Raw genomic sequence first — 14971 nt, forward strand, 5'->3', positions numbered from 1 at the left:
CACGCATGTCAAGAGAAGGGAGTCGACAGATAGAACCCACTGCACCTATCGTATGAGGCTGGAGGAGGTTGCTTCCTCCTTTGTAACCCATTTCTGAGTTGGTGCAGCTCTGCCTGTCTTCCCTACCAACTTCCCTTCTCCATAAGGGGCCACCATCTTATTTCCAGCCTTAGGTAAGTCTTCTATTTTTCTATTTGTTTAACAATCACTTAATTATACTGTAGCCATAACATACAACATATAGAAAATGAAAAGCCCCTAGTCATACGGGACCATTTCTGCATTCCCCAGTTTCTTCATTTCTCCCAATTCTCCAATTATTTGAAGGGTCTGGCAAAAGACCAAACCCATCTATCTAAAAGGGCTGCTATTTAAGGTAATCACAGAGACAGACATGAAACAAAAAAAGATTTTGCAAAACATTTATTTTTTATCCCATCCTTATTTTGGCTTTATTCCTCACCTCCCGTTCCTATTCTTTTCTTGGAAATCCAACTTTGGATTTTTTTTAATGAAATGTTTGAAATCATGATTATCTAGAATCATAAAATTTTCTTCTCTCCAAAAGGGAAAAACACAGCTGTTATTCTTATGCAGCATTTTCAAATATGCATGTTAATATATATTTTATAAACTATTTAAAATAAAACCCTTCATCCTTTGAGGTTATTGTCTAGCTCATTGACACATCTCCTGTAAGACATTAATTGTATTCATTTTCATGAATGAGGTGGGAACTATACTAAAAAATAGGATTTTAATCCCTGAGGTGCCAGTTAAAATGGACGAGGTTGCTATTGCAACACAAGATTTCTTTAAAAATCAGCCTTAAATAACAAGCATGGCTCATGCTATTTGGATCACAATCACTTCCATAGCATGGAGTCATTTTGAAAATTGCTTTTACTGGGTTAAGTTCACCCTGCTGTTCCTAGCCTTCACGCTATGATCATTTTTCCTTTTGTAAAGGAATAACATATAGCAATGAAGTCTGCAGCAACTTCTGAGATCCTCAGAAATTAAGAGAAACCACAGTCCTATTTCTCTAATCTCCATCCACATGGTTGGAGAGGGGTTTTCAGCACCATTCCAAGACCTGGAAAGGTTGATGAGCCGACTTGATTTTTCTTCTTCTCCATACATTTAGTCACAAAGGAGAAATCAGTCCTCCTGACTAGAAAACGAAGGTGTTTTCTGCTCATCTCTGCTGCCAGCAGTAACCGCAGTAGAACCGCATTCAGCTCTGCAGCCACCCTCCTGGCAGGCCCTCTCCCTTCCTAGCGGCTTCCAGCAGTGTGCAGGTTCACGCTCCTGCCCCTAGTAGTAGCGGTTCAGGCTCCTGGTCGCGGGCACCTCGGGCTGCCCGTTCATCCAGATCTCCCTGATAATGCGCTCTCGCTCCTCAAGCCGCTGCGCGCGCTCCAGCTCCTCCGCCGACGTGAAGACGTTCTTATTCAAAGTCCTCTCGAAGCGGCGGTGTCTCCTGACCGAGATGTCAGATGCTGTGTCCGAGCTGCCATCCTCGCTGTCACTGCTGTCGCTGCTGCTCTCCTGGTCTTGAAGGAATTTCTTCCGGGGATGCCGGCGACAGTCTGCGTGGCAAGAGATCCTCATCACCAGGGCAGCCAGGGTGAGGAGCAGCCCAATGCACACACCGGAGACGAAGTACAGAGCTGCTCGCTCAGGGTTCTCTGGAGGAGGAAGGAGAGAGCATTCAAGACATGACAATTCCATATGCAGAGAGGAAATATGACTCCAGAGTACCTTGCATACCTCTCACCAGACCCTTTGATAGTTACAAATAGTGCCTCCCATGTGACAAACTGCATAATGTATTCAAAAACATAATTATCTACAAATAGGGAATCTGGGTAAAGGGTATATGAGATTCTTTTGTTATTTATGCAACTTTAAATTTGAAATTATTTCAAAACGAAAAGTTAAAGGAAGACTATTTAGCACCTACTATAAGCAAGTGACCATGTTTAAATGTCAATCGAATATGAGATGTATCTGTCCAAAGCCTATTTCAGCCTATACTAGAAAAATCTTTGCATCTGAATTTGCTCTCACAATCCCTTGAATAACCTTTTAACCACAGTTGCAGGCAGCTGTTTTGCTTCTGCTTCTACTCTCCCTCCTCCCTCTCCCCTTCCCTCTCTTCCTCTTCCTTCTTTTTGCTGGAAAATTTATAAATAAAATCAAGGACAAACAATCTCTTTTATTTTCAGTATACCATTACAGGCCTGTCAATAAATGTAGGTAGCTTCTAAGGTGCTCCCCAACTCCTGGTATTCACATGCTTATGCAAGACCTGTCCTTTGAGGGCTGGACCTAGTGGGCCAGATCCAGTGACTTACTTCTGACAAATAGAATGTGGCAAAAGTGATGGATGAGTCTAAGATTAAGTGACATAAGACTGGTTTCAACTTGCTTACACTCTCTCTGGCTTTTCTCACTCTCTTGCTCTGCTGTAGCCAGCTGACATGTAATGAGCTGCCCTACAGAGAGGTCCACATAGCAAGGAACCGAGCATGGTCTCTGGCTAACAGCCTGCTAAGAAGTGAATCATGCCAAGAGCCATGTCAGTGAGCACGTGAATCACCCCGTGGTGAAGCCTTGAGGTGACCACAGCAACCTGCGGGAGAACTTGGATTAGAGAACTCAGCCAAACCAAACCCAGATTCCCAACTCTTGGAAACTGAGGGATAATAAATGTATGTTGTTTTAGGTCACTACATTTTGAGATAATTTGCAGCAATAGATAATTTATACAACCATAGACTGAAAGCCAATGTAGACATTTTGGAATGACTTTATCAGGTTAATTTTTTGGGGAGAAATTTGAGCTCTCCCTGGTTGAGATAGGAAAAAGTCATTCTGTGATGAGGACTATGCTGAGTGGGCCCAGTATGATCCCCATATGACGAGCTCAATACAATTAGAGCCTTTGGGTGAACAGCTTTTTCTTTCTAGGTAAGTGTGAGAACATGAGGACATGCCTGGTCTGGAGTCACAGGCCATGGTTATTCTGACAGGACCCATGACTGACACCTGCAATTCAGTTTTCCATAATCTACATTCACTGGTGAGTACTAATTGAAATATATGTTGTTTTGTGGGTTTTTAAAGAATATAAGTAGGTTCATATAGGACACACATTTGCTTTTTAAATTTAAGAGCATTTCTTAAAGAGATTTCTAGATGTATTCATAGCATTCTTTTTGCCTGATGCATAATGTTCTGTAGTATAGATCTTTCAAAGTTTATTTAACCATTTTTTATTAATAGCATATAAATTGTTTCCAATTTTTCACTATTATGATCAATGTGATAGTCCATGTCCTTGTGTCCTTGAACGCATCTCTTGACATGCAAGCAAAATTATTTCTACAGGTTAGTTATTGAGAAATAGAACAATTGCATTAAAAGCATAGGCATTTTGAAGTTTTATTTATTCTAAAGTGTACCTCAAAAGGCTCCATCAGTCTAAACACAGCATATTGAGCACATGTGTCTGTGATCCTCCCTTTTCTCTGAAACCCTCACAAAAATGACAGGGATGTAGATAAAACAAATGTAAATTATAAGTACAAAGAGATGAGTAGAGAAGAAAATAGGAAACACAAACAGCCAATACAAGAGTAATCAATAAACGATGTAAATGCAGTGAAAAAGGAGTGACACCAGCATCGTGGCATGTGAGACAACCCTACTTTCTGTCTCCCACTTTTTAACAACTAACTAGGCATCTATCCACAAAGAGAAGTGTTTCTGTGAGAGTTGTGTGATCCAATGGCCTATGCCGAGGACCCTGGGAGGAGTCTCGCCCACCTGTTCATCTGGTAATAATAGGCAGAGAACTTGCCCCAAACCTGCCCAGAGAGGTTGGGGAAAACCTGGAGAGTGCTGACTTGGGAAAATATTCACAGAAGAGAGAAAATTTGTAAATTCATCCCTCTAGAGGAGAGATTCCAGCAAACCATTGGAGCAAACAAATAAATAAAATGAATTAGGATTCAGCAGAGAGGGGAAGAGAAACTTTCGAGCACTGCCCCTCCTCCCCCCGCCCCAAGGTGATAAAGCACAAGACTGAACTATCTCATGATGACCTCTCCATAGCTGGAAATGGAGAGGAGTGTAGTACCCGGCTACCTGAGCTGTGCCAGATGCTGCAGGATTACCCCATTTCTCTTCAGCAAATGAACCCAGAATATTGGGCAATGGAAAACCAGAAACTTGAGCTAAAGCGCCACCTTCTGGAAAATGAAAGAGAGGTTTTCAGCAGCCAGGCAGGTGAATTGTAAGAACCAGAGAAGACATAAAAGCTTAAGAAATCTGCCACAAAGTGGAGCAAAATGTGCAGAGCAGGTATGTACATACAGGGTCAGAGAGAACCCCAGAAATAACAGGTTCAACAAACAGTTCCCCACTTGAAGGCAACTATTAAAGATTTGAGGAGGTGTCTGCTCCATCAAAGGCAAATCAGCAATGCAAAAACTCAAGGAACATAAAAAATCAGAAAAAAAAGTCATCGCAAAAAGGTAATAATTCTTCAAATAACTGAGCTCAAAAACACAAAATCTTGCAATCGACTGGATAAAGAATTCAAAATAGCTGTTCTGAGAAAACAATGAGCTCTAAGAAAACACAGAAGACAAGTCAACAAAATCAGGAAAAATATACATGAATAAAATGAGAAATTTAGCAAAGAGATAAAAACTATGAAAAAGAATGAAACAAACATTCTGGAGCTGAAAATTCAATGAATTAAATAAAAAATCAAGGGAATCTGCATTGGGGTAGATCAAGTAGAAGCCAAAATAAGTGACCCAGATGATGGGGATTTTGAAATAACTCAATTAGAGGCAAACAGAGAAAAAAATAATAAAAAAAAAAGTGAAGAAAGCATACATGATCTATGGGACTCAATCAAATGTACAAATATTAGTATAATCAGGGTCCCAGAAGGAGAAAAGGGAGTAAGGGGTCAGAAAGTTTATTTAAAGAAATAAACCTGAGAGAGACTTAGACATCCAAGTTCACAAAGCTAAGATATCACCCTTTCATCTCAATGCAAAAAGATCTTCTCCAAGACACATTATAATGAAACTGTCAAAAATCAAAGAAAAGAAAAGAATTCTAAAAGCATCCAGAGAAAATATTATAACCTTCAAAGGAACTCCCTTTAGGCTATCAGCAGATTTTTCGGCAGAAACCCTACAAGCCAGGAGAGGATGGAAGACATATTCAAAGTGTTGAAAGGAAAATAATTGCCAGCCAAGAATACTCTATTTGGCAAAGTTATCCTTCAGATATGAAGGAGAAGTAAAGACTCTTCCAGAGAAACAAAATATGAGGAAGTTCATCACCTGCCTCGTAAGAAATGCTGAAAGGGGTTTTTCAGAACAAAAGGAAACAATACTAAATAGTGACATGAAAACATATGAAAGTATACAACCCACTGGTAAAGATAAGTATATAATTATTTGGCTATAGGATAAAGGTTCAAGGAAGAGTTATAATTAAAATAACTGTAGCTACTATAACCTGTTAATAAATACACAACATAAAAAGAGGTAAATTGTAACATCAAAAATATAAAGAGGGTAATAAAAAAATGGAACTTTTGTATGTGACTGAAAAGCTGTCAGTCTCTCACCAATGAGTATGATGGTAGCTGTGGGTTTGTCATTTATATTCCTTTTGTACCCAATTTGTTGAAGGATTTATCATGAAAGAATGTCGTATTTTGTCAAATGCTTTTCCTGTATCTATTGAGATGATAAAGGACAAAGCGGGAGATAAAATTACTATCTCTAAGAGAGATCTGAATTCCCATATTCATGGCAGCATTATTCATAATAACCAAGACATGGAAACAACCTGTGTCCATCAAGAGATGAATACCAAAAGAAAACGTAGTGTGTATGTATAAAACAAAAAACTCAGCCATAAAAAAGAAGAAAATTCTGAGATAAATTAATAAGTGTAAATACTGTATTATATCACTAATATGTGGAACCTAAAAAAGGCTGAATTCATAAAAACAGTAGAATGCTGGTTACCAGGGGATGGGGAGTGAGGAACTGGCGACCTGTTGTTTAAGGGTACAAATTTGCAATTAGTAGATAAATAAGTCCTGGAGAGCTAAAGCACAGCATGGTGATTATAGACAACAGTATTGTATTATAGACTTCAGAGTTGCTAAGCGACTAGCTCTTTTCTTTTCTTTTCTTTTTACACTTGCAACAACATTTGCATCTATAAGATAAAATGTAACAATGGTAGTTACTGAATTCTTAGTTGTATCCAGAGTTTTCATTTAAAAAAAAAAAAAAAACACAGTCTACAATCATGCCACTCTGAACAAGCCCAATCCTGTCTGATCTCAGAAGCTAAGCAGGGTCAGACATGGTTAGTACTGGGATGGGAGACCACCTAGGAAGACTAAGTGCTATAGGCATAAAAAATAAAAAATAAGGGATTGTGAGCTGACAAGGTCCTTGCAATCTGTGAGGTCAACCAAGGGTTGCCTCACCTAAACACACACACACACACACACACACACACGCACACAAGTTGACTATAAAGTCAAATAAGAGTACTTCTCAATATTTTGTGCAATCATATGTACTTTTTTGGGTATCAGTAACTAAATTCATAATGATATGAAGTTGGGAAAGAAGCAAGAGGCAACTAAATGGCAATACACACACACACACACAGACCCATATATGTGTGTATATATATACATATATATATGCATGTGTGTGTGTGTGTCTTGTTTATGATATACAACAAATGCCAGATGAAAATCTTGACTTGCAAAGTAAACCTATTAACAGTTAATGATTTTTTTTCTAAAGGATTTACTTCTGAGTACTTTTAAATTGTAGGCTCTGGAAAGTATTGAAATTCTTGCCATGTTATGCTAAAAGCAAGGTCCACACACCTCTGCTACACTAGAGCAGAGCCTTGGGTATTTCAAACAAGTTCTAGGTCTGCCTCATCGGTAGGTTTTTTTAAAAAAAATTTCACTCTCTCTTTTTTTCTTTTTCTCCTCCACGAGGAACTTTTAAATAGATGCATTTATTGCTAACAGTTTTATTCATATCTCTACTAAATTTGTCTGGAAAATTTAGCATTCAGCAGTGGCTGTAAAGTTGCTGCTGCTACTAGCCTCTTATGTGGGTGGACCTAAGAAGACATTTCGTAAATAAGGTTACGCAGTGAGCCCAGGAGGCCAAAACTCAGGATCTCCTGCTCGAGAATAAGCTTCTCTGCATCCTGATTTTTTTCAGCTATTTACTGTTACTCGAAGATAGAAACACAAAGAATTTGTGGCTTTGTGTTCATTTATACATGTGTGTTGTTCAAAACCATTTATGACCTCAGTGAGGCTAAATTTTGAATTTCTGCCATCCTAGTTAAGAAAAGATTCAAATGGGCCACATAAATTTAGCAATGAAGAGCTAAAAACAAAACAAAACTTTTGCTAGTGAAAGCTTTCAGATTATTTTAAAGGAAATGGTTTAGCAAAACAACTCTTCTTTGTCTCACTTCTCTTTCTTTCTGGCTCTTTAAACAATTTTATTCAGAACTGATAGAATGCTGTACCCCATTAAGAGTTCAAAAGAGATTTGCTCAAATAAAAAACCTTTTGGTTCAGAGACATATGAAGAAAGGGAAAAGTCAACCCATAGACTGGGAGAAAATATTTGCAAATCATATATCCAATAAAGGACTTGTGTCCAGAATATATAAAGAACTATTACAAGTCAATAATAAGAAAACCCAATTTAAAAATGGGCAAAAGATTTGAATAGACATTTCTCAAAAATATATATATAAACAGCAAATAAGCACATGGAAAGATTGTCATCATCATTATTAATTAGGGAAATAGAAATTGAAACCACAATGAGATTAATTTTTCACCCATTAGAATGGCTACAATAAAAAAGATGGACTATAACAAGTGTTGGCAAGAATATGGTGAAATTGGAACTCTCATACATTGCTCGTGGAAATGTAAAATGATGCAGCCACTTTGCAAAAACAGTTTGGAAGTTTCTTAAGTTAATCACAGATTTACCATATGACTGGGCAATTCTGTTCCTAGTGATCTTAAGACTCAGTTATAGTTTTAGCAGAGCCTAAGAAACTAGATCTTAATTATTGTCACCACAAAAAAAGAGATAATAATTATGTAAACATAAAAGAGGTGTTACCTAATGCTATGATAGTAATTATATTGCAATATGTAAATGTATCAAATCAACATTGTCACCTTAAATTAATAATATTAGATGTCAATTATACCTCACTAAAATGTATGAATAAATGAATGAATGAATGAATGAATGAAGTAAAAGAGGCTGAAACTGAACTCTGTTTCATTGATATTCAGCAAACAGAGAGGATTGAGGGAGCTCTTGCCTTGAGTTGCTTAAGAATCCAGCAGGAAAGCTGACCCGCCCGTTTTATTACTAAAAGGAAGTGCTGCTATAGAAATATGAAGAGCAATCTTTAGAAACGCAAAGGTGTTTGGAAAACTAAGTTCAGATATGAGGATATGAGGAGACTTTCTAGAAAAAGGTACCCAAATCCATGCTTTTATCAGGGTGGAAAACTGTCAGGCAGATCAGCTTCTTAAGAGAGGCATTCAATAAATGATAGCTCACTCTATTCCTGTCCTCCTGCCCACCTTCTTCCTTCCTTCTTTCCTTCCTTCCTTCCTTCCTTCCTTCCTTCCTTCCTTCCTTCCTTCCTTCCTTCCTTCCTTCCTTCCTTCCTCCCTCCCTCCCTCCCTCCCTCCTTCCCCCTCTTTCTCCCTGTCTGCCCCCCTCCCTCTCCCTTTTCTGTCTCCCACTCATCCATCTATCTGGTATAGCTATTTCTCTCTCTCTTTCCTTCTTTTCCTTCTTTCCTTCCTTCCTTTTCTCCTCCCAACCACCTGTCCCTGTGAGAGTACATCTCTGTCTCTTTCATGTCTTGCCTTCATTCCATCTATTACAAAGTTTAACTTCGAAGATAGTTACTGAAGTGAATTTTGGAAACTGCTGTTCTCTCTCTAGCTTAACTAGTCATTCCTGCCCTGCTACTTCATCAGATACTATCTTTTTTGCCTGTAACAGTCTCAGAAATGGATTCCCGGAGAAGCGCAGTAAAAGCAACCAGAGAGGGCAAGGGAGTTTACTGGGCCTCACCGGGTCCTGAGCAGGTGATTTAGGGCTGATTTTCAGAGCTGATGTAATTTGTACTGTTTCTCTTCATCATTCCTCTGCAAAAGTCAAAACTGTAGCTCTATTGTGGTTGTTTTTTTCTCTTTTCTGCTCCAGGTCACTTCCTCTTGGCCAATGATCCAACCTGATCTTGAGCAGATCCAGACAGCTGTTAATTGCCCAGGAAGCAAAGTGGGGAAGGCTATTGTCAGTTGTTTTCCCTTAATAAATAAAAATAACTGTATTGCTGTATCTTGCTTCCTGCAGGGTCATTGTTTTCCTGGGCAGGAAGAGGCCCTATGTGGAGGTCCTAGGGTTAATTTCATTTGCACCCTCAGAGGTCAGATCATGTCCACCAGTAGACTCTGCAGGATAGAAGAGCAACGCCAGCCCACACCAGGTCAGCTGGTCTCCATGCAAATGGAACCTTTTCCTTGCCTGGACTACTTTGTTGGCCCCAAAGCTTGCAATCCTTTCAATAGAAAGAAAAAAAGTTTTAAAAATGGGCCTTAGAGATAATAGTGGGGCTTGTGTGGAATCAGGAATTATTCGACATAATTTCTTCTCTGAACTCTTAAGGCACTTGTCTCTTTATGGGATTCTGCTCCTCCCCATAGAAAAGCAAAGTTTCTGCTAACACTTTTTCCCTCTCTGAAATGTTGGAGGAAGCTTCCTTCCTTCTCCTCCCATCCCTGACTTGCTCTTCCTCTGGAATAAGAAGTATTGGAGAATCACTGTTCCCACTAGGCTGCTTCTGGTGTGTGTTATTTGGCTTTTACTTCTTTCATCTTCCCTTCTCTTCCCTCCACCTACCCATCATGCCCCAGAAATAAACACCCCAGAAGAGGCCTTCCAGTACTCTACCATCATCCTCATCCATCCTCTTCACTTTTCTTCACCTACAATAGGACAAACCTGCAGTCCTACAGCCCTAGGACTCAAAGAGAGCTAGGCAGAAGCTCTGACCCATCCTCTCTTTCTGGGTTAACCATCACATAAGTTGATACCATATTCCGATGCTTTTCTGGCTTTTGAGTCTGGGAGGGAGGAAGAATGTGACTAATTAGCCCCTCAAATTTAGGCAGCATTTTATGTAGTTGTATTATAATTAGTTATATAACCATTATTTTCCCCACATGACACTGATGAATTTGAGGGTAGAATCCATATGAATCATTTTGGATTTCCACAACATACAACATAGTCCCTTGCTCATGGCGCATATCTTACAAATATTTATTGAATCAAATCACAAATACATGAATATGCAATTTCTAAAAGTCCAGCTAATAAAATTATTATGTGTAGATAAATAAATATGTATATATATGTGCATATAAATGTGTATATATTAGTACAACATTAAAAGAGTAGGAGATGGAAAAAATTCTAAAATCACCATAATCTCACAATTTGAATATGCAGTATAGTGAAATGAGTTTTCTTCTGTTCTTTTTTCTCTCACATAAATATGTAAATATTTATTTGCATTTATTTGGTTATAGTCAGAATATATATACAGAAATCTCTGAGTCAAAGAGGATACATATTTTTATACTTTTTGATACACATTACCAAGTAGTTTTTCAAAAGTGGTACATTAATTTACCTTGCCATCAGCTGTGTATGAAAGTACCACTTTCATCCTGGAGGGATATTACAACTGTTAAACTTTTAAAAATATTTTATAGGTCAATAAATGGTTACTTTATTTATTTCACAAAATTTACTGTGAGTCTACAATGCCTTCAGGGCTAGAGACACAAAAATTCTCAGCCCTCACAGGATTCCCAGTAAAAAGGGGAATAATATAAAATAGAAACTACGGTATTTTCAAAAATCCCCCAATTTGTGACTATTGATGGAGTTATGGCAGGCTAGGCTCCCTCACTACTAAGAGGCCATCTCACTTATGACAGTCTCATAGGAAACATGATGTGTTTTCTGGCCAACTACTACATGGTCCATACTACTGTCCCCGCAAGGATATTAGTTAAATGAAAAAAGAAAATCCCTAAAAACTTCTACATTGGAAAAAATTACTGTAAGGAAAATCAAAGGTTAAAATGCCAAATTAGGAAAAATATTTAAAATATTTAACACAGACAAAGGAATAATAAACAAAAAGCACTAAAAAGAGCATTAAGAAAAAGACCAACAACCAATAAAGAAAATGGATAAAAGAGATGAACGGTCCACAGAAAAATCAATGCAAATGGCATTAAAAATATGAAAAGATGCTCACCTAAAACAGATTGGCACACTATGGTTCACTGGCCAGCTACTATTTATTATTGGCACAGAACCATGCACATTCATTTATGTTTCATCCATGTCTGCCTAATGCTACATTGCAGAGTTGAATAGTTAGAACAGAGACTGAATGGCTCTCAAAGCTGAAAATATTTACTATCTGGTTCTTTACAAAAAAAATTTGCTGACCCATAACTTAGAGAAAAAGAATTAAATGACATTTAGATATTAATTTTCATTTACCAGACTGTCCAAAATCTGACATTTGAAAATACTATTGCAAGACCTTCTCATACTTCTTATAAAGAGTAAATTGATAAAACTCTTTAAATGACAATTTGGTAATATTTATCTTAATTAATGATTTATATACACTTTGATCTAACAAGTCCACTTTTGGGAATTAATTCTACAAATATACTTGAACATGTATGTAGGCGATAGTTATTTATTGCAACAACTTTGTTGCCCTGTTTGAAAAGATCTGAACCATTCCCACTGGCTATCAATAGCAAACTGATTAAACTACAGTTTGTCTCTACAATGGAATAGTATGTAGCTGTCTAAATGAATGAGGAAGCTCTCTATACAGCAATATGACATATCTTAACAATATATTGTTCAGTGAAAAAATTACAGTACAAAATAGTATGTATGCGATACTACCTAAGTTAAAAGTTGAGAGGTAAGATTATACATTTATATTTTCCTACATCTGTGCGAAGAGCTCTAGAAGGATGCAGAGAAACCCAGTGATGGGTCAAACCTGGGGACTGGATGAGGGGGCAGCTCTGAGGCAAGAGTTCTCAGTATGTATCTTTTTATATTATTTGATCATTGAGTCATGTTCATGCACTAATGCGCTGAGTATCTAATTGGGTGCCAAGCACTAGACTAGATGCGCACAATATAGTAGTCAATAAAAGAAACAAAAAATCTCTGTGCTCCTGGGAACTTTTATTCTAGTAGGGGATAGATAATAAACAAGATATGTGAATAAAACAGGTAGTACATTAGATGGTGATGAGGAGAAAACAGGAAAAATAAGTAGAAGGATGTGAAGTGCTGACAATCCTGGAGGGGAGGAGGTAGACAGTGAGTAGAGAAAACCTTGCTGAAAAGGTGACTTTTAGGGAAAAATCTAAGGAAATGGAAAAGTGAACCTGGAAAATGTGTTATCAGTTGAACCATTAAATTAAAAAGAGCAATCATTCCATTTAATCTTCATAACAACTCTATTAGAAGTTATTAATATTAATGAGATTATTATCCTCATTATAAATTATTACATTATCATCCCAAGGGGTTGCTTGCAACTAGTTGAAACAAGAAATGTTAACTTCTCCAATCCAAGTGCTGAGATAGAAGGAAACAAAACACGGGGGGAGGAAATAGATGGGCACCTAAGCCCGCGTGTAGAATAAGGGGAGAAGATGACGCTGAGCGCGCTCTGAAGATGGGGAGGGAGTTGTCCCATCTAGGACTGAAGGGGAGAATTCTTGGGAAAGGAAATGACTGCAAAAGTGAAGGCATGAGAAAAGGCCTGGCAAATGGTTTAAAAAGGCTGGAGTGAGGTTTTGGTCAGGGAGGGCTATAACCGAATACAGGAAAGGAGATGTCAAGGTCAGACACTAAGAGCCTTGGGAAGGCACGTAAGAAACTAATTTGGAGTACCTCAAGCCATCCCCAAGTCCCTTCTCCTTTGCTCGCCTCACTCTAGAGCATGTCTTTTCAACTTTGGCACTACTGATACCTTGAACCAGTTGGGTGTCATCAGGAGTTGTCTTGTGCATTGCAGGATGTTTCTCCCACCAGATGCCAGTAGCAGCCATTCCTCCTGCCCCAGTTGCAACAACCAACAATGTATCCAGACATTGCCTGAAATCTCCCTGTAGGGTAAAATCACTCCTGGTTGTGAACCACTGGTTTGGAGGTTCAAAAAACTAAAATTCTCATTTTTCCAGCATCCCTTGTAGCTGTGGGTAAGGTAACTCCTATGTGTTTAGGCCACTAAGCTGAGGTTTTCTATTATTTACACTGAAAATCATCCTAACTGTGAAACCATATAAAAGTGTTTGGATTTTATCAGAGAGAGAATGGGAATCCACTACAGGATTCTAAAAAGTAAAAAGAATTGGATTATCACAACTACATTTTGGAAAGATTATTTTGCTACAAAACATAGACTATGAAGCAAGACTGGAGGCAAGTAGCCATGGAAAATGCTATTATGGCAAGGCAGGCAAAAATAAGATGAGGCTTGAACCAACTCCGTAGTGGTAGGAATAAAGGGGATGGGACACATCCAAGGGGCATTAAGAGGCAAAGTGGACCGACCCTAAGCAATTGGATATGGAGAGTGAAGATACATCAAAGATTAAAAATTATATTTCTGGTATAGGTGATCCCCTAGATGGTGCACAAAAGCGGCAGCATATTTAAAAAGAAGGATAATATTCCATTCTAGGCCGGGTTGAATTTGAAATGTTTATGGCACATCCAAGTGGTAATGTTTAAGGCATAGATATACACAGCTCTGAAAGTCAGAAGAGTACGAGAGTGGTAATTTTAAAAAATATATATGTATAATAGAATTCAAAGTTTTAAGTTCCAATAAAATAACATTACTTATTACTGAAGTAACACAGATAAAGTATAGAATACTTAAAAATATAGCTACACAAAAGCAAATTAAAAATACACAGACACACACTTACATGACTCCAGCATCCAAGTATAATTTGCAGTAAAATGTGGTTACATATACATGTGAATACATACACATAAATGGCATAGCCCATGCTATATGGTAACAGGCTTTATTCACTTAAGAGCATATCATAAACATCTTCCTATTTCAATTAACGTTCACCCATTTTTCTGATTTTTGACTATTATAAACAGTTCTGAGATCAACTGTCCTCAGAGGAAAATTTTTGCCCATATCCATAATTATTTCCTCAAGATAAATTCCCAGATGTAGACTTGCTGGCTAGATGGCATATGCGTTTTTAAGGTTTTTGACAGATATTCCTAAATCATCCTCTGGAGAGACTCTAGCAATTTACGATCTCATCAGGATTATGTGCAAGTACTCACCTCCCTACTCTTTCTTCAAAACTGAAGTTGTATACTTAATTACGCATACCTTTGAGAATTTGGTAAAATAAAGTGTTAATTTCACTGTTGTTTTCGTTTTGGCATTTGTTTAATTGCTAGATTTTGAGCTGTTTTACTATGTTTTACCAGCAATCTGTATTTTTTCTATGGCAAACTGCTGATTCCTGTCCTTTGTCCACTTATTTTTTGCTATACGTATCTTTTATTGATTTGTAAGAGCTCTTTATATATTATAAACTTTAGCTCTTCTTCATCAATGCTGCATTTTTTTTCTTAGTTTGCATTTGCCATTTAATTTTAGGGTACATTTTGATGAACAGATATTTGAAACTATAGAAATGATCATAGTTTGAATTGTTTATTATAAAGAA

At 37.7% G+C, this 14971-nt stretch overlaps 1 protein-coding gene across 4 annotated transcripts in view; it reads right to left on the reverse strand.

The window, feature by feature from the left end:
• Window positions 1–406: 406 nt before the first annotated feature.
• EVA1A (eva-1 homolog A, regulator of programmed cell death) overlaps window positions 407–14971 on the reverse strand; it is a 78287-nt gene continuing 63722 nt past the window's right edge. For all 4 annotated transcript variants that reach the window (XM_036224468.1, XM_036224467.1, XM_036224469.1 and 1 more), the window contains one exon: window positions 407–1691. In XM_036224468.1, coding sequence (XP_036080361.1) covers window positions 1318–1691 — 374 coding nt within the window. In that variant the 3' untranslated portion in view covers window positions 407–1317. The remainder of the gene's footprint in view (window positions 1692–14971) is intronic.

This window comes from Rousettus aegyptiacus, unplaced genomic scaffold, assembly GCF_014176215.1.
Source record: "Rousettus aegyptiacus isolate mRouAeg1 unplaced genomic scaffold, mRouAeg1.p scaffold_m13_p_7, whole genome shotgun sequence".
In the NCBI taxonomy this organism is placed as follows: domain Eukaryota; kingdom Metazoa; phylum Chordata; class Mammalia; order Chiroptera; family Pteropodidae; genus Rousettus; species Rousettus aegyptiacus.